General features: G+C 38.4%; 1 protein-coding gene across 1 annotated transcript in view; it reads right to left on the bottom strand.

Moving 5' to 3' along the window:
- Positions 1-12244, bottom strand: part of LOC131253723 (arabinosyltransferase XEG113) — a 34789-nt gene extending 22545 nt beyond the window's left edge. The window contains exons 1-8 of the mRNA XM_058254857.1: positions 11749-12244; positions 11252-11584; positions 10859-11064; positions 8835-8940; positions 8168-8424; positions 7843-7978; positions 4829-4923; positions 4334-4387 (exon numbers count right to left, since the gene is read on the bottom strand). Coding sequence (XP_058110840.1) covers positions 4334-4387; positions 4829-4923; positions 7843-7978; positions 8168-8424; positions 8835-8940; positions 10859-11064; positions 11252-11584; positions 11749-11893 — 1332 coding nt within the window. The 5' untranslated portion in view covers positions 11894-12244. The remainder of the gene's footprint in view (positions 1-4333; positions 4388-4828; positions 4924-7842; positions 7979-8167; positions 8425-8834; positions 8941-10858; positions 11065-11251; positions 11585-11748) is intronic.
- Positions 12245-21242: the final 8998 nt, after the last annotated feature.

Raw genomic sequence — 21242 nt, 5'->3', positions numbered from 1 at the left:
GCTAGAACCACCAAGGTTGTGAAGACATCTGGCATCTCATGCCCCAGATGGCCCCCAACACAACGAGGAGGATCACACGACCCTCGGGACTACTATGCCAAGAGGTAAAGAGATATAAAACAAAGCTTGACATAACCCAAGAGACTTCAATCGAAGACAGAATCCAAGACAACCTCCATGGAGAAGGGACAATGAATAAAGAGATGGTCCATTGATTCTTTGTTCTTCAGGCAGATGAGGCAGATATTTGTTAAGATCATTGCTCCTCTTCGAAGATTGACCACTGTAAGGATTCGGCTTCTGCCCTCGATCTAAACAATTGCCACAACTTTAGTAAGAGCTTCATACAACAGACATGGCCCGTGTGCCTACTGCAACCATAAGGGAACCCAAACTGAGCCAAGACATAATAGAATGAACGGACAAAAAAATTCTCGATTTTCTACAAGCAGAGGGAGGAATCCCCACACCATACATCATCCCTAGACCTAATCCTAGAACTATCCCCAATGGTAAAATTAATGTTGTCAAAAACCTGAGGGGCCGCCTGAGCCACCGCTTTCCAAAAAGCAAAGGCATGATAAAGAGAAGAACCATCAGTCCACTAGCCCAAAGAAGAAAAACAATACTTAGCTACAATAACCAATTTCCAAAGACTAGAATCCTCAGACCCAAACCACCACACCCACTTGCCCAATAAAACAGTATTGTCGAGATCGAGTCTCTTAATCCGAACACCCCCTTCAACATAGGGGCAGCAAACTTCTTTCTAGTTGAGCAAATGTACCTTTTTCTCAGAGGCCCCGCCTTACCAAGGGAAGTCCCTTCGGAGCTTATCGATGCGTGAAAGAATAGATCTAGGACAACGAAAAAGGGACAAAGTAGATTGGGAGGTTAGAGAAAGACACTTTGATGAGCATCAATCTGACACTTAAAGACTAACTTTCCCAAGGGGATAGCTTTCTCTCCAACCTCTCAATGACCTTATCCCAAAGGTGAAGTGTTGGCTTCCCATGCACAACGAGAGACCCAAATATGATGAAGGAAACAAGCTCGCCCGACAGCAAAAAAGATTAGCCATCCGGGAGATTTTATTTTTTTATAACATAGCCATCTGAGAGATTTCCTCCACATCAAGACGAATCCCCAGAAGCTTGCTTTTAGCCCAATTAACCTTGAGCCCCAAAACTACTTTGAAACAACACACAATCATCCAGAGATGAATCACCATAGATTCTTCAACCTTACAGAAGAGCAAAGTGTTATGAGAGAAGTGAAGGCAGTTGATGGGATTTAGAAAGTTAGAAACCTCGAATCCACTGAAAAGACCCACCAATTGATCCCTGGAAATCATGTTGCTCAGGGCTTTCAAAACCACTACAACAATAAGGGAGAGGGGATCCCCCTAACAATGCCCCTTAGTGGCTCGAAAAAGCCTGAAAGGGAACCTATTAATAAGAACGAAGAATCTAGTGGAGGACAAACTTTCATCCAGTGTCTCCACTTAACCCTGAACCCAAGTCGAGCAGCATGTAGTCCAGGAATGACCAATCAACATAGTCATACACTTTTAAGATCTAGCTTACAAAGAATACCCTTCATGCCTCCTTTATGACAAGAGTGGATGCACTCGTGTGCTACTTGAGCACTATCGAGAATTTGCCTCTCGAAAATGAAGGCAATCTGAGAAGGAGAAATAAAACTAGGAAGCACGTTCCTGAATCTCTAACTTCAAATTTTAGCCAGGAGTTTATAAGGGATGCCAATCAAACTAATGGGACGAAAATCTTTCAGACTCTCAACACCCTCCAGCTTTGGAACAAGGGCCAAAAACAAAAGCAAACAACCCATCTCAACAAGGATCTACCTCGGCTAGACAAAATCCTCAATAAAACCCAAGATGTCCAATTTAACCAAGTCCCCAAAAACCTAGAAAAAGGCCAAAGGGAATCCATCTGAACTTGGGGCTTTATCCCTCCCAAGTTCAAACACAACAACTTTAATTTCCTCCTCCATAATAGGCCTCTTGAGAGAGACAACCTCTTCCGACATCACAAAATAAAACCCTATCTGGTAATGATTGGAGAGTATTGTAATTCTTTGGTGTTGTGGCCTTCTCTTTAATAAAATATAATCTTTATCCTTCAAATAAAAAAAAAGGGGGCCTCGTGTTGATCAATCCATGAAGGACTAACATTGATTGTTAATCCATGCCATATGCTCTGCTTGGTAAACATGATTGTCTCTACACGGGTTGATGTTCTCTTAATCAATTTGGGAAGAGGATGTCACTATGAGAGTTTGGATGTTGATATGAACAATGTGGACAATTGGAACATAGTTTGAGCAGTAGGATGTTGCCTTAATGGATTTGGGCCCAAAATTTGGACAATTTAATTTGAGTACCATGCATGTCATTGTCATCATTTTTAGTGCATGAACGAAGTGTCTTTTTTTTTAAGGGAATGTCTCAAGAGAGGGGTTGGTTGGACAAGAGAGAGAATCATTATTTCATTATTTATTTTTTTGAGATGTAACATCAACTTTATTAAGAAGCATGCAAAAAGGCGAGAAAAGAATATAGCCCGATGCACATTAGCACAACCCAAAAGAATTAGCTCCCTCCAAAGTTTCCCCGCCTCGAATCCAAATCTCCAGATCCATTTATTAAGCAAAGCTAGATTCATATCCTCCAACCTTTTAATACCAGCACCCCCCGATTCAACAGACTTGCAAACCTCCTCCCATTTAAGAAAATGAAGCTTCCTGCTATCCCCGGTGCCTCTCCAAAAGAAATCTCTTCTCAGTATTTCTTGTCTATCCAAAACATATTTCAGGCATTTGAAGAAAGACATAAAATAGACCAGCATATTGCGGCAAGCCGCCTTAAGGTCAGGCAACCTCCTAAGGAAAGGTATCAACACTCCAAGCTTGTAAGCTTCCTCTCAATTCTTTCAATAACCTTATTCCAAAGATGCTTGGCTGGCTTCCCAATACGCAGAGGCAACCCTAAATAAGTTGAAGGAAACTCCTCCGTCTTACACACAAAACAGGTCGCGAAAATATGGAGATCAACCGGAGCAACATGAACCCCAAGCAATTCAGACTTTGTCATATTTATCTTCAAACCCGAAACTATCTCAAAGCACACGATCAATTTCTGAAGATTATTCACCGAAGACACATCCGCATAACAAAAGATGAGGATATTATCCGCGTAGTAGAGATGAGAGGGACACACTGCCATTTGTGACCTTGAACCCTCTACTCATACCATTTTCCTTCCCCTTACTAAGCATCTTGCTAAGCACCTCACCAATGACAACAAAAAGTTATGGAGATAAAAGGGTCCCCTTGCCTGAGACCCCTAGACGCCTTGAAGAATCATTATTTCATTATTTTTCAAAATCAGGAAATAATGAGTTTTTAATTTTTCTGTAGTTTCCAATTTTATTCAGTTGGGAATTCCAATTTTTCAAAATTCTGCGCAGGGTGTCCAAATCTCTTCCAAATCCCAAATTTGAAAATTACAATTAAAAACTGAAAATTTGCTGCTCCAAACAGACCAGAACTAATCAAATAGAGAAAGGTAAAACTGTATTATTATCTTCTCTTATTGAGTAACAGGCATTTACATTAAGAAACAAAAGGAAAGGAACAAACAGAACACATACAAGCCTAAGATGAAAGCATCAAACCAGATACATGCTCATGCCTGTTGACCAGACGAAAATAAAAAAAACAATAACATCTTCCCTATCTACTATCGGTAATACACAAGAAATCATCTTTCGAAAAAAAAAAAGGTAATACCCAGGGACACTCTGGTCATTCTTTAAGGGTGGTTAGTAGTTAGCAAAAATATCCAGCATGTCGATATGTCCTTATCTTTTATTATAGTCTAATTTAATGTCACTTTGAATTACTTTATTCTATTTAAAATTAAAAAAAAAAAAAAACCAAAAAAGCAATAAAAGCAATAAAAACAAAATCTTGTGCAGAAGATGTCAGCAAGGATTATTGCTTTTTATCCTGATGAAGAAAGGATGTCCAAATTTCTCCCCCTTATTTGCACCTATTCTCAAGAAACTGAATTATAGTTGCATGTGTGAAGCCAAGCAACAATAGATTCAGGTGAGAGATCAGGGAAGCATGGGTTTCAAATGTTAGCAACTTAGTAAGTATAAACAGCTAGGAAGTGGGAGTGGGGGCAGGAGCCCCTCCCTCCCAACCTGTTTTTTTTTTTTTTTGAATGATAAAACAATGGTTTTTTTCAAACTAAGCATAAATGAATGAGAGAAGGGAAATACTGTCAGAGTTCAGGTGCACTCACCAGTGTCCTTTTTAACAATGAAGCAATTGCAAGTGCTGCTCTTATCTGCTTCAACTGGAAAAACCAAAAAAAGTTTCAAGATGAGCTGCATCCAAGGTTCGCTAGTCACAATGCACATCTTCATGCGCAGCGCGCATGCCAAACTGGTACATGTGTTGAGTGTCTGACCCAGGTGGGTCTCATTGGAAATATAACTTGGCACAGAATGAGGCCACAAAGGATGTTGAATGTGAACTGTTGGCAAATTTGTTTCTTAACCCTCATCTGTTGGTTTCCTACAGAGACGTCCCATCTAATGAGCAGACTGAGCTGATTTCCAGTACAGATCATCTTCACGTTGGGGCCAATTATGCACTGCTCAGATGTCCCAAACATAGAGCACGTATAGTTGTATGCCTAGAGTGCATCTGTGGTATAATGATATGTGATGGATAAAATACTTGCAGAATCAGTATAATACAAGTGAGGTAAGGTTGATGGACAGCTGATGCATACTTGGTAATTTATGAGGGAGAAGTGTGATTCAATGTTATGCTCCCCATCTAACAACAGGCTCTTGGGAATCGATGGCTTAAATGACAAGAAACCACCTGGAAAATTTTCCTAAACAAGTTAGGACAGAGATGCCATTTAGGCACAAATAGATTATAGTTTCTAATAAAAGCTGAAAGCAGGATGCAATCACGGGGTAATTGCATTACTTGCATATGAAATGAGGAAGAAGAAATGAGGTTGGAAAATGAATAAGCTATTGTGTCTACTAGCAGGTACTTAGCAATGAACCACAATGTGGAAACATGGTAATTGCTTTGGTAGTGTATTAGAAATACGCAGTTGCTCATTCTAGTGGTCAAATGATTATAAAACAGAGGATTTTTACTTAATTTAGCATTTTATTATCATCTAGAAAGTAACTTGTTTAAAAAAATGGATGTAACCATTATTCTTGTTGGCGACTTTACAAGCTCAATAAAACTGACAAAAGGGATTCCCATTTCTTGAGGCTGAATCCAATCTGATGCAAGACCAACTGATCATCAGTGAGAGACATACTGGTCCAACTGGGTTCTGTTAGTGTTGGGCCTCGAAAAACCAATACCTGTATTATGGACCTCAGTTTTAAGCATAATATGATTCGTTCATTTGCCTTATTAGTGTGTGTGTGTGTGTAGAACTTTATCAAAAGCGATATCTATATGGGTTAAAGAGAGGGATTCCTCTGGTTGTCCTCGGGAAAATGATATTGGACACAACCACTATAGGCCAAGAGAGAGTTGTAGGCCATAGATCTAAGTACCATGTCTAACCATGACCACCTACCTAGCACGTTGTAGGACGAACCTATAGTTATTTATTTTGATGTGGTCATCCTGTATGTGGGGACCAATGACAAGTCAGGATGGAAGATTTCCACCATCAGGTTCAACGACGAGTCGGTGTGCCTTTGTCCTACTGTATGTAGGAGTGTGAGTGTTTCTTGCAAAATCAGTGATAAGCATTTGAATTGGCCAGTTTTGATCCCAACTTTGAAAATGGTAGACCTTTTCCAACTCAAAAGTCAAGAATTGGAACACTGGTTTGTCACAGATGCCCAACAAGTTTTATGATAAATTGACCTGGTGAAGTCGGTAGAATGAGTGCTTTAAGAAAGAAAACTAGCATTTGAATTGGCCAGTTTTGGACAGCAATAAGCATCAAGCCGAGAGAGAGAGAGAGAGAGAGAGAGAGAGAGAGAGAGATGAGAAGCTAGGAGAGAGGAAGATGAGAAGACGAGGGAGAGGGAGAGAGGGATTGCAAACAGGATAGGAGGGCATTTTTTGGAAATTTTAAAAATATTTAAAGCTCCCAACATCTACCCGCTTAAGCCAATTAAGCTCTTTTTTAAAAAGCAATTTCCCCATTTTCATTTAAGAGCTTATTTATTAGTTTCTAAAAAATTAACTGGAAAAATTCGAGCTTTACCAAAGAAATCTTTTTAAAAAAATAAGCTAATAAGCTCTTATTAGTAGAGATGCTAAATGCCCCCCAAGTCTTTAGACTCTAGACTCAATATCAGCTAGCTGCATGGGTAAGCAGGCCAACCAAGCAACTCCACGAACAGTTACATATTGTATCTCTCAATCAGAAAGATCAGAGAGATGCTAAACACCCCCAATTCTTTAGACTCTAGACTCAATATTAGCTAGCTGCATGGGTAAGCAGGCCAACCAAGCAACTCCATGACCAGTTACATATTGTATCTCTCAATCAGAAAGATCAGAGAGATGAAGTAGAGAAGATTAGGACCAGGAGGAAAAATAAGCACCGACTTGAGGGGAGATGTGATCTACATGTAACTAAGTCCATAAAAAGATCTTCATTTTGTTAGTATTTTCAAACCATTTTAAGGGTTATGTTTTATTGAATAGGTTTCTTTTATAGTCACTATGATGCTCCCAAAGTGCTTTTTAGGTGTGACCCGCAGATGCATAGGCCCATGCAGCAACTATTTTGTGAAGGTTGTTATAACAAAAGGGGAGATGTGACGCCTTTTTGGGAGCTTAATCAATAACCAGGTTTTGGTTTTCACATTTGAGTAAGAGATGTTTTAGGAGTTTTGTTATTCAAATAAAAGTATATTCTACCTTTCAAAAAAAAAAGAGTATATTCTGTACAAAATTTTGCATCATTTTCATCTTCGCCCTTCTCCCAAAAATTTTAAATCCCAGATTGGCAAAAGTTTAACGATCGGCTGGCCACCAGATATCAACCTTCCTCTTTTCCTAAGACATAAGAACCATACATGGTCAAGACGCTAGGATGGACCGACCAAGCATTGACCCCAAGCCCAGCTATTACACGTGAGCCACATAGTTGCAATGCAAACAGCTAAGCACAAGCACCCAAATACATGAAGAGTCATGCTTGTTTTCCATATCATTTAAGAATTTGAATTATTTAAAATATGTTATAAAATTTCTCTGTTCTTGTGTTTTGAGAGGTTATGACTGCCTTCAGGCTTAAACCTTGCCTCTCAGGAGACTTGGATACATTTCCTCATGCTTCGTCTTTTAAAGCACTGAAAGAGCTTGCATTAAATCTTTATGATTTTTACCATGTCAATGTGAACCTGTGCCATGGCCATTTCAAGAGCCATGATAAAAGAGGAAGGTCAATGTGCAGTAGTCAGTTAATCCTAAAATTTTTGCCAACCCACCATTTGAAAGCTGACCCCAAATTGTTGAGAGAAAGACTAAAATGATGACAACGACTTAAAAGGCAGGCGAGTGGACAAGTAGAGTAGAAAACCCAGACTCCTTTATCTAGAATACAGTTTGAATTACGAGGAATGATAAGCATATTGGTATCATTGTATGCAGTTTACTAAACGTATTGAACAGAGACAAAAGGATCAAATGCAAGAGGATTAGTAGTGAGTTCTCAAGTTGTGTAAAAGTCACATATTGAAATTAGAGAGAATGTGCTACTTAGAATTACAAGCAATGCCACACGATGCATAGAGAGATTACCTGGTGAATCATAATATTCTGGTTTGTCATAGAAAACCATGGCTTCACGTAGGCGATGTCGCTTTCCTTCAGTACCGGCATACTGAAAGGTAGTATGCACTGCATACGGTTCCAGTCTGAGTTGTTGATACATTGCCTGTCAATGCAATTTAAGTGATTAGAAAGTATTTAGTAGTGGAGTCCTTAGGCATTAAATGGTGAGCAAGGAAGGAAGAAGGAAAGGTAGACAAAGAAGATGATATTAAGTCAGGTACCCATATAACCATTATCCTTGAATAATCCATCCTTGGATAAACTACCTAAACAGCACATTAGGAGGTCTTACCTGGACAAAGTAAGTATGTCCACTGCAAAAAATACTAGCTGGCAAGATTCCCAACCTAAGCCTTCCATCAAAAGCATAAACAAGTCCACTTTCTGCATCAACAGATGGTCCCAAACTTCTGTGCAACAGCTCATTAAAACCATTCTGATCCCATATCTTATCATCAGCTAGAAGCATATCTTTCCATTCTTTTACAAGCTTTTTTGAAGAATTGGTAGGCCGCCAGTGGAAAATTCCAATATTGTAGGCACCAGTTACTGTGGAAGGTAAAGAAAGAACTGCTTTAAGTAGACAGCTTACCAAAATTTTGATGATGGGTTTGAGAACAATTAATAAATCCATTCCACTTGAAACAACTATGTGATAAAGAAATCATTTAGAGAGCAACAGAAACAATTGGCTTGGTATTTTGGTTTTAGTATCATGCAATTTGAAGTATCTTTTGGGTTATTGTAAATCCTAACCTCTTGAAGAACTGATAATTTTACAGGAATCACAACAGAAGGGTATAGAGGAAAATTGAAATGATGTTCTAATTGAAGAAATGATAGAGAGAGATAATAGTGATGCATTAATTACTCTCGAAAAGTGGCAAATAAGAACAATTAAAGTGAACATAATTAAAGTTCAATGAGAAAAATATCAAAAGTTGTGACGCAGCGTTCACCTTGTTGCCAGATTTCCAGCCTATCATCAGCAACCGTTGGTATCACTTGATCACTTGATGTTAAAATATCTGCCTCAGGAAAATGAGCAAAATATGGAAGCGGATCCTGTTCCAAGAACAAAGAGAAAAGAGAAATCATCACACAAAAAGAAAAAGGCCAAAGGATAACCAAGGTATTCAATAACGGTAACGTTGGCCGTAACAGCTAGCCTTATGGCCGTTACAATATGGGCCGTAATGGCCTTAATGGTCAAAAAAATTTCAAAGGAAGAAAATGTATTGGCCCGGTATCAGAACGTTATGGATTCATATCGGCGAATGCCATTATGGGCCCGTATCACATAATAGCTCCCACCATTACTGTTACGTAACGACCGCTGTGTAACCATGTTGAATACCATGAAGATTAAACAAGGGTAGAACTTGATTAAAAGTTTCTTTTTTCAGAAAATGACCAATTCAGTAACCACAATCCAAAGATACAAACACAAAAGCTCAATCAAGCCTAGGTCTCTCGTCACCTCAAACAGCACACAACAACACTAAAAGCTCAAAAGCAAAAAACAAAGAAAATAAAAAGGCCAAAGGCCAGGACCAAAATCAACACGCTACCCAAACACAATTGAATTCCATTGCCTGTGCAGCAACTCAAACGAAATACCAGAGAACTCTGGCAGCATCAAAGCTCTCTCGTAAACCAGCAGAGCAATTCTCCACTCAAGGAAGGGCATATGGGCCACTTTCTCTTCAAAATTCTGCCATTCCTTTCATTGCACATGCCCCGAAAATAGCAAACAGGAACATTTTCCAAATAATGTTTCCCTGAATGGCGAAAGTGCACTCAGGCCATCCAGCAATGATATCAAAAATCAATCGAGCAATCACCAACTGAACACCAAACAGTTAGAAAAGGTTATTTCAAATTTCTCTTGCTGCTTGACAATGAAGGAATAAGTTGTCCACATTGTCCTCATAGTTCCTGCACATGAAGCACATATTCGGCTATATCATCCAATAGTGAGAATTACCTTCATGGATGCCACCCAAGGACTTAGCCAAGAGCCCTCTATTCATTCCAAATCTTTATATAAGCATCTGAGCTGTCAATACTCACTCCATAAAAGTTGCACACGAGCGTAGCGACGTTCCTCACTTCATCATCATTTAGATTTCTTCGAAGGCTTACATTCTACACAACTGAGCCTCTGATAACGTCGTAACAATTCGCCATCTTCGGCTATCTATCATTAGTTAATGAGAACAAAGAGGGGAAGGAACTAGCCAAATTTGAATTTCCAGGCCAGGTGTCTTTCCAAATCCACACTCTATCCTGTAGCTTAAGTGAATCTTAATTGCTCTAAAAGACATAGATGGAGTGATAAAATCAACCATCCATAAGAAATCAGTCATAAAGTGAAAATTCATTTGAAAAACTGATGCAATGACATATGGTAGTCATTCCAATGCCTTTTGTTCAGTTAAGATGGGTTGGTGGTGATACAACACAGTAAGATGCTTCCTTCCAATCTAGTATCTGTCAGTTATAAACACCAAGTCTGCATGTAAGTTTAAGATTGTGATTAAGATAGAGGACTACCGAGCATGCAAAATGCACCAAAACCAATCACGAAAACTTTCATACTAAAAGATCTTATGAAGCTGTTAAAATTATCATAAAATCATCCGGATGTTAACTGAAACAAACCAAAGTTGCATCTTCAGAATAAGTACCATTACTACAGTACTATGTGACTCATCCAGTGAAGTGAAACAACAAGTGTTTCCCAGATTTGGTAAGTACAAGTACTACATTAATACATGATTCATCTACAATTACAACTACTACATTAATACATGATTCATCCAATCAAGGGAAAAGAAACGACAGTTTTGTATATTCAGTGAATAATATGGTAAAGGAAGAATAATATGGTAAAGCAAGAGAATCTATGTTAGAATTTGTGCAAATAATGTAGAAATGGTGAGGGCAGCTGAATAAATCATGGATAGCAGTAGAAACATACCTTTAACCAAACCATGTCTGTGTCACACATTAATAGCTCGTAGCCAAAGGGCAGGATGGCATCTATCAGAATAACCTTCTCTCTCCCCATTTTATGAAATGTTGGTGACCCCCAACCAACGTCGACTGTATTCATATTGCTGCCCATATCGAAAACCGGAACTCCTTTCCAATATAAAGCTTTCAAAAGTTTGGTGTCCATCGCACCTACAAGAAATCAAGAACAATTTTTGAACTCGTTCAAAGTAATTAAACATGATTGTAAAGTTGTGCTTGACTATATAAATGGAATAGAAATGCTCTCCTAGTATCGTATCCCAATTTGCAAGAGATCACAGAATTGAATTTAAAATAACAAATTTTTAAAAAAATAAATAAATAAATAAAAATTTACCTACAAGAAGATTAAAAACACGGAGATCAGTCAAGTGCTTAACCCAATTAAGAATGAAGTCCATGAATGCATAGTTCCCAAAGGTTACAATGATGACATTGTCTTTAGCTCGATACTCCACCATCGTTTTGGTCAGCTGAAAGTCCTTTGAAGGCGGCATCTTCGTACCAACGGGTGGGGCATCCCATATAGGCCTTGTCCATATACTATGAGTAAATTGCTGTGATGGAGGCACTAGGGACCCACTCCCAGTGTCTAAAGGACTATTCACTACATTACTGGCACTGGGTTGAGAGGGAATGGGGGCATGCTCCATTTGAGGAGAATCTACATCTGAAAAAATTCATGAGCATTGAGATAAATAGAATGTCAAGGAGCAGTAAACAAGGAGTATGGATCGTATGTAAAGAGATTTTCCATAATATGAACTTGAGCAATTCCTGCTCTAATAATTAAGAAGGTGCACCCGTGATTAACTGGAGAGGAGAAAGGCTTACTAAAAGAAAGGATAGAGGAGTAGACAGGCTTGGCCATGTATGCGGATGAGATGATGTAAACGGTGGAGAAGATGATGCCTACTAGCATGGTGACATAGACGGCCACGAAGAGAGGCCTCGACTCTTGGAAAGGATTCCAAACCATGATGGATTGATGCGCAAAAAGATGGATGGATGGATAGATCAAATCCACAGGAGAGAGGAGATTTTAATTAATTAAAACCCCCTTCCCTCCAATACTTGCGAATTCAGATAATCAAAATCCATCTGCTGCTGTTGCTGCTGCTACCATGAACTCAACCACACAAGGCCTGCGGATAAGTCGATCTCTTCTCCGTGGATGCTGCCGCCGGAAAGTGTAGTTCCGGCAATGTTCGACCGGCTTCCGGGAAGAAACGGCGTGCGGTCCCAAGTACGCGCTCTCGCTGGCTGAGCAGCTGCTCCGCTCTCTCTCTCTCTCTCTCTCTCTCTCTCTCTGATTGTGACCAACGGTACCGATCCTGCCTCTCTCTCTCTCTCCCTCTGATTGTGACCAACGGTACCGATCTTGCATCTGCTGTCCGCAATAATTTTGTTGACAAGAGAAAAACTTTAGATACTCTGACAGAGTGTGGTGTTTGATACGCAGGCAGTATAAACCTGTTTTTGGAGCTCACAATTAAATAAAGCTGAACCGTTCAAGATGTGAGCCCCAATTCAGATATATGATAAACCAAGAATTACACTAATTAGATTAAATCAATATCCGATTAATTGATACGTACTGGACAGTTCAAATGAAATTTAAACGATGGTTTAATTTCAGTCCGGTCTAAAGGGAGAGCGGATTGGATGAGAACCTTTCCTCATCCGAGTCGGCGCGGCCTTACGGTGAGGTTACCGTGGTGCCTACTTTGATGTATGTATTATGTATCCACGCCGTCCATCCGCTTTTCCATATCATTTTTTGTGCACTATTCAAAAACTGAAGCAGATCCAATTACCATGTGGACCATAAATTCAGAAACAGTGATGATTGACCACTAATGGGCCACAAAAGTTTTGGATGAATCTGATATTTGTTTTTCCCCTTCATCCAGGCTTATGCGACCTTGTCAACAGATTTGATGGTAAATAAACACTACTTAAATATTAAGTTGTACCCTAAGAAGTTTTTAATGGTAGGATCGTCAATCACCACTGTTTCTTACGGTATGGTCCACCTGATAATTGGATCTGCTTTCGTTTTTTTGCTGGTAAGCTAAAATGATCTGGAAAAACGGATAGACGGCGTGGATAAATAATACATACATCAAGGTGGGCCCGCGGTAAGGGCTGCACCGTCTTGGGTGAGGCCCCGGTCTCACCTGATCCGTTCTCGTCTAAAGGAGGTAGGTCCACCGGTTTGAAGATTTGGCGCGTCGCCGCGACGGTACCGGTCTCACCTTGCATGGGTGAAAACTGGTGAGTCGTCTCATCAGGTGGACCACACATAAGAAAAGGGGAACTGAGGCCCCACCTGATGAAGGGATGGGAACAGATGGGAGCACGTTCGCAGGAGCTTCTATAAGAGTACGGTAGTTTTTTTCTCTTTTTACGTCTTTTTAAATCTCCCAGCAGATTAGCCGGACTTGGTCAACTCCCTCCTTTTCTGGCAGCCAGCTGAACTAAATAGAATAAATAAATAAATAATAAATAGGGAGCACGTGCCAAAGATGCCTAGTACACGTATCAATACAAGATCCAAGTCGTCCAACAGGTTCTCCCCATCGACACGCAGAGTTAAGTACTTGCAGGGAAGAAAAAAAGGGTCTCGATGAAGGGAGAGGATCTTGGACCAGACTCGCATGTGGAACCCAATCTTAAAATTGGCTGATCTAAAAATTAATCGAGCCCACTCATCATGGAACCCAAGTGTATTTGGTGGAACCACTGCAATGAGCATTTGATACATTCGAAAGATGCAATCATCCCAAATCGTTTTTCTGTGCTCTCTATCTATCCGGAGTCAATCAGGCCAATGTTATTGCCAGCCTATGTCCGCGGCTACAAGAAGAACACTGCTTCTCCTGCTCCAGACCTAACACATGCCTCTATATTTGAATATCTTTTCTCAAACAGTCCATTACCAGATCACAGGAAAAAAATGATTTAAAAAATGGAACAATTATTATCAAGGCAGGCAGCTTGTTCCAACGTTATCTGACTTCTTCTGTTAAGATTCTTTAACTTAAAAATAAAAATACAAGAAATTCACCTCCTATCTCATCATCAACTAACCAATAGGAAGCAGAGGATGTGCCCCAATGCACCTGCTAGTCGCTCAATGCATCACCCAAGACTATAAATATCATTGTGAGCTAATATCAAGACTATAAATATCATTGTGAGCTAATATGAAGATAATTGGGCATTATATAGAAGAGGAGTCTTAACAGTGTAAGAAGCATTTTTTTCAGGCCCAATGTTGGAAACCACGGAAGCATACAGTGATGAATCGAGTAAAATATTCCAATCGCACAATCAAGCTCAATCAAAAAAACTCAGAATTTAACGTGAAAAAACTATTTCCGAAAAAAACTACTGCACAAGGAGACACATATACACTATGAAAACAAAAAATTACAAGAGATAAAGATTACCCACGTTCAACAAGCATCCAATCACACCCATGCTATGCTCTTGAAATCCCATGAATGAATTAGAATGTTCTGAGATACCCTCACAATCGAAATAGGAAACAAATCCCGCATTTGTAAAATTCTGCATAATTTCTACGCAATTGTTCAATGGCACATTCAATGACACTTCGATGATTGTCGATGGCATCGAACATCTTCGATGTCATCGAACAAAACACAAAAATGTTTAAGCTACTAAACATGAATTTTCTAAATTTTCTCGATGGCACTTCGATGTCATCGACAGCTCGTCATAGCATTGAACCTCTCATCGATGGCATTGAGCAGGACAACCAAAAAGTGTCCAGCGATTGATTGTGATTCTCGAATTTTTTAGATGACATCGAGCAGCTATGGATGGCATTGAATGGACTGTCAATGGTATTGACGGACCTTTGCTGAAAATATTTGAGACATCAACAACAGCCAATACAACCTTTAATGCATGGCTATCTAGTAATATAGTGGGCTACATGCAAAGGTGAGTAGATTATTCTCATGAAATAATTTATAACTCTTATAGGTAAAATCTAAGTTGTTTAAGAGGTTTAAAGGATGTTTAATTTTTCAAAATCCTCATAAATACAAGAAAAAAAATCATTAGTACCTTTTACTTATGCTTCGAAAGATCTAAAGATCAGTAGGTATTTATGTCTCGATAACCAATATAAAAAGAGCCGACTTAAATGCACAAGCCTCGCCGTGATGTAAGTGACTCATTCACAATGTCCATCTATTTTAAAAGAACTTTTTGGGACATAGGCCAAAAAAGAGGTGGATCAAATACTCGAGCGAACCACACCACATGTAAAAGTAATACAAAAGACATCCACCCTTAAAAAGATTTTTAACTTCTTAAGGCCTATATAGCTGTTTGTTTATCATCTAACTATTTATAAGGTTACATAAATATGGATAAAGGGAAAACACGAATATCAGTTTGATCCAAACTTCCAAGGTCCCCAAGAAGCTTTTAACGGTGGGCATTCAAATGTGACTATTTCCTTCAATGTAGTACACTTGAGCTCATGCCCTCAAAGAAGCTTGCAAAAGGGATGGATGGTGTGGATTAATCACATACATCATAAAGGACCCCACAGTTTTTTCAGCCTCTGGTTTGGAGACAAAAAATACTATAAGTATTAGTTGGGAATAATGCCCTTTAGTTGCGAGAATAAATAATCGTTATATATTTTCAAATATTTACGCAACAAATTGAAAAATCAAATACCACATTGTTGTAAATGAATTTTGAATTACACTTTAAATAAAAATTATATTTTTAGTTTTTAAACATACCTTGTTTTATTTGAAATATTTTTCCATGCCATTTCAATGTTTAAAGTATTAGGAAAAAAATATCTACATACAATTGATGCAAATAAAAAAATTACAAAAGAAAAATAAGAGATAAGAAGCACAAAAATCTATATGGTTCAATAATATTCCAACATCAGCTATATTGTAAGATAAAACTTACTCTCAACATAACAAGAGTAATTAAGAGTGTAAGACTTGCACCATTCCCTCGTCTTGCACTGTAGAAGAATATCAAATCAAAGAAGACATGCCTCTCTACATATAATATTCTCCCTCTTACTGTTAACATATATAGATAGAAATCAATTACTCAAGGCCAATAAAGTTAGACTCCATAGGTATTAAATAAGATAAGGGAAAAGAAATTTCTTAACATGGAAACACCTTACACATTCTCTACCGGAACACAACCACCACTCTAACAAAAAACAAAAATAAAAATCATTGCCTTTGGAATAAGAATTTGCGGGTAAAAAAAAAAAAAACTGTCTAAAAGCTAATTGCATTGTGTATAGATAACGCTTGGCTAGAGATCCCCTTCAGTATACTCTCAATTTGCATGAGTTGGTCTAATCAAAATCTTTGATGTACTAGGCCCACTATTGTTAAAAATCTTTTGCCATCTCTTACTTTTGATTTGGACTTCTACTCTTTTCCTTCTTAATTGGCTATCGTACAAGCTACAAACAGATGGCTACAACTTTTTCATATGGAAATTTTTCAAATGCAGGGCATGTAATTGGACCAAAACAGGTTAACTATTTGGGTCCTAGGTCATGGAATTATGGGCACTCATTTTACAAAATGATTATACATTGCTCCCTGTGTTGTTCCGCCGGACTCGGGCATTGGCACCAAATGTAAGGTTTGGGAATCTTGCATACATCCTACTAACATTCCCAATTGATAATGCACCTCTTTCAGAACTTGCCAAAAGAGTTGTATGTCACCTGTTCGATTAACAGCCTTTTAAAAAAGAAAAAATTGGTGCCTTTTCTATTATAATCTTTCTCTGTCTTCATATGAAAGTAGTGGGGTAGTGGGTCAAAGATCATTCCAATCCATGTGGCTTATGGATTAAATTAAAAATTAGAGCTTTTATAGAATAAGTAGCCAGATAATATAGTTTCTTTTTCAGGCTTGTTTACCACATCATATTGCACACTTATCATAGATCCATGCCAGCCATTAGGTTGTGTACACTGTAAACATGCCATCATATGAATAGAAGGTAATACAATCATTGGGTTTTTGTTTGTTTTTTTTTTCTGTAGTCGCCCTTTTTTTCACAGTAATCAGTGGGCCAACATTGTTTATTTTGTTCTTGGTGTGTTTAGAGAATACCCTACCTGATGAATAGCCTAGACTCTAACATGGGTGACATAAGATTCCTGATCCAATGGGGATTTTCGCCTCCTCACGACCTTGAAAATTACACGGATTCACTTATTTGAGCTACCTAATCCGTTGAAATTTCAAGCAACTTATTTAAATGCATGTGGGGTTTTATAATATTTTTGACTCACGGAGTAGATCAAATGACGACCTTTCAATTGCATGTCCGTTCTTTCTTAGATAGTTTTGCGGACTATTAGATGTCCTTGTCACTTAGTTTGTATCATACACACATGGGGCACTTTTATGTCAATCCAAACCCTCTTTTTATGTGAGTATTCTAAAATACCTTGAAAATGATTTTGATCCAATATTGTAGTGCCCGCAAGACATTATTTTATAAGTTCCATGAATCATTTGTGCATAAGTAGCCTACCTAATTTTTAGATCACCGTCATTTTTATAAGCTCCACAGACATCATTTATAGGGCCCATGTGATGGACAGATTGGATGTCATGAACATACCATTGTGGCCCCAAAAGCTGTGGTGTGGTATGCTATTCATTAAATGCTTGGTTCTAATTAAGACCCCAAACATTATCATGACTAGGCTTATTAATTTATTATCTAAGCATGTAGCTGAGAGTTATACATATTCACCTGTATTTGTACATGTAACACATAACTAAGTCAATCCAAACCATACAAATCATTGTCCTAACTCGTCGGTGCTTCATTAGTAAAAGAAATTCTCCATACACAACTGTTGTGGGCCAGAAAGGATAATGAATTTTATTGCTTTTAATTGTGGTCATACAATCTTCCTCACAGCCCCACCTAAATTCGTGATTGGGATGGAGTGCACATAATAATCGTAGCAGATTTCAACAACACAACAATATGAACCGTACGTAGCTCCCATTGTAGTCTAGCACTAGTTTTAAGTGCCGAATTGACCCAAAGTTAGTTTGCCACCACTTTAGGTGTTGAACTATTATTCCTAGTAATCACATTCAGCTGTGATTGTGTACAACAGTAATGACTTATGAGTGTATGCTATTTACCCCACCCCATCCATCAGTTGTTCCCTCCCATGTTCCCCTGGATCAAAACAATCATCCGAATAAAAGATTGAGGTGGGCCACACCACAGGGAACAACAAGAAGGGTAATCGCTACCAAAGAGTCCATGTAGTTTCCACATACCTTGCAACCCGTTGACGATTACTTGTTGCACACGTGGATGAAGGTAACACCCTAAAAAATGAGGCTGATCTAAAACTCAGGTAGACCACACAAGTTGAGCTTGGAAATTTCAGTGTGATTGTGCATGCATTCTTATGGTGCGTCCCACCTGAGTTATCGATTAACTGACTGTTGGTTTTAGGAATAAAAATGAGGTGTCACTTGATGGACGGAGTGAACGTGACACAAACATCATGGTAGGCCCCGTAGTAAAATTTAAATTATTTTTTATTTTTATTTTACATACTTTCTTGTGGTGTGACCCACCTTATTTTTTTGATTGGCCCTAGTTCTTGGCATTGGGGATGAAAATGAAGGGAGGCAACCGATGGACGAACCGGAGGTTACACAAACATCATAGTGGGTCCCACTTTACTTGAATTTGAGAGATTTATGTATAATTTTGCATAATTTCCTGTGGTGTGGCCCACCCTATATTTAGATCAGGCTGGTTCTTGGGGATAACACCCAGCCTAAGCTGCAGCACCTGGAGGACGGAGTGGATGTGGCACAGATGTCGTGGTGGGAGGCACACCACTTGAATTTGGAGGTTTTATCTGTGATTTTAGATAGTTTCTTGTGGTGTGGCCCACCTTATATTTTGCATGATAATGCTGAACTTGAGTAGGGGCACCTGATAGATGGAATGGATATTACACAGATATCATGGCAGGCTACCAGTTGAATTTGGAGGTTTTATGTATGATTCTAAGTAATTTTCCGTGGTGTAACCCACCTGAGTTTTTGATTGGCTTGATTCTTGGGGATATGGCCTAATATGAGAGGCACAGCATGATTAACTGATTGGATGTGACACAAACATTATGATACACCTCGTACCACTTTATTTGAAGGACAAATCAGACCATTGATGTTGAAGATCAGTTGGAGGTCAAATACACCCTGATCCATAGCTCAAGTGGCAGACTTAGTGAAAGATACCTCGTTTCAATACTGAGGTCGTTGTACCGATTCCCTAGCAGGGTGGCTAACACTGAAGTGTGAACTGACAGTGGGGTATAGTAACAAAACTAATTAAAAAAAAAAAGTTGGAGGTCAAATCAGACCATTGATCAATCTTGAAGATCGGTCTGATTGAAACGTTCATCTTCTAAGCTGGTCCAATCACTTGAAATGTTCATCTTCTAAGCTGGTCCAATCACACCGTTCATATTGAAGATCTGATCCTTGGGAAATGGCGATAAATTTTTATACTCTATAACGATATGGATGCACTTAAAAATTTACTTGTAAATTTGTACGCATAATTTCTAAGTAATTAAAAGTAGATTGTTAACATGTATTGCTTTAGAGGTTTTACGGAGCAAAAAATTTGGCTTATTTGGTCATCAAACAATCATATTGATGGACATTTAAGGTCATTTGGATACCACTAAATAAGTTACTTTTTCTACTTACATCAGTAGATAAGTATATTATTTCAAATAAGTTTGGTTTATAATTAGTTATAAATAGCCTTTTTACTTAAAAGTATTTAATTACATAAGTTAATTTTTTTACTTTTGATAAATTGCTCAAGATAGACATATGAAAGGCAAAAGAGATAAAAAATTGATAAGTATTTGTTTACCAAACATATTTATTTTCTTAATAAATAAAGTCATATATAAGCTACTTGTGGCATAAATAACTTATTTTAATAAACTTATTATCCAAATGCCCCCTTATTGGATGGGTTAAAATGAAAACAATGCAATGGTACTATTTCAATAAACAAGTATACAAAAATCAAATGTTAGAATTGGTCATGCACGCCACAAGCATAAAATAATACCCTCGGAAAGATCCACCAAACTCCACCCTGCTACTCCTCACCCAAGTACTCCTTTTTGTCTAGCCAACTTAGTTTTGGATTGGTATGGTTTTTTACAACCAAGAATAATATAAGGGAGAGCACATGTTAAATAGATTGGATGTCGCTAAGACGACGTTTGGATGGTAAGTTATTTTAAATAAGCTACTTATGTCATAAATATCTTATCTTTGTTTATATTTAATCAGCAAATAAGTATGTTTGATAAACAACATACTTATCCTCTAAAGAGTAAAAAATCACATTTTATTTCCAACATCACAAGTATTTATCCTGAAAGTCTGTTTAATCCACCTCACATCCATTGTGCATCGTATGGGGCCAACCTTTGATGTGGATTGTTCATTATGTGGGCCCCGCCTTTGATGTAGGTCATCTATCATGTGATCCCACCTCTGATGTGGGTCATCCATCATGCGAGACCCACCTTGGATATGAGGCGCCGCTGGTCATTAGGCCGACATTTTATGTGTATTGTCCATCATGTGGGCCCCACCTTGATGGGGATCATCCATCATGTGGAGCCCACCATTATTAATTGTCTATCATATGGACCTCGCCTTTGATGTGGGTTGCCCATCATGTGGGTTCCACCTTAAATGTGGGTTGCCCATCATGCAGGGCTCACCTTGGATGTCGGTCATTCACGATTAGAGATGGACCTTTGATGTGGATCGTCTATCATGTGGGACCACCTTGATGTGAGCCACTATCATGTAGGACCCACTTGATCATCTATCCATTAATTGGATGGATTTTCAATCTCATGAGCTTATAAGGGATTCGTGGCCATAAAAAGCATATTCCCTTGAATAATTTCTTAAGTTGTCATGTCATCAATGAAAATGAAAGAAATATATTACTTTACCCATGAAAAATAACGGATGAAATTAAGTTACTTTTTTTTTTAAAGTTACTTTGTCATGTGTAATAATCAAACTATCTTATTTAAGAAAAGTAACTTATTAACTTACATAAGTTACAAAAAGTTACTTATTCGGTAGGATCCGCTTGGATACTACCAAATAAGTTAACTTGTTTACTACTTATAGCAATAAATAAGTAACTTATTTTGGATAAGTTTGTTTTATGATTAGTTA

This window comes from Magnolia sinica, chromosome 8 (assembly GCF_029962835.1).
Source record: "Magnolia sinica isolate HGM2019 chromosome 8, MsV1, whole genome shotgun sequence".
In the NCBI taxonomy this organism is placed as follows: domain Eukaryota; kingdom Viridiplantae; phylum Streptophyta; class Magnoliopsida; order Magnoliales; family Magnoliaceae; genus Magnolia; species Magnolia sinica.
Note: the sequence above shows the minus strand (reverse complement) of the source record. Positions and strands in the feature narration are given on the sequence as shown.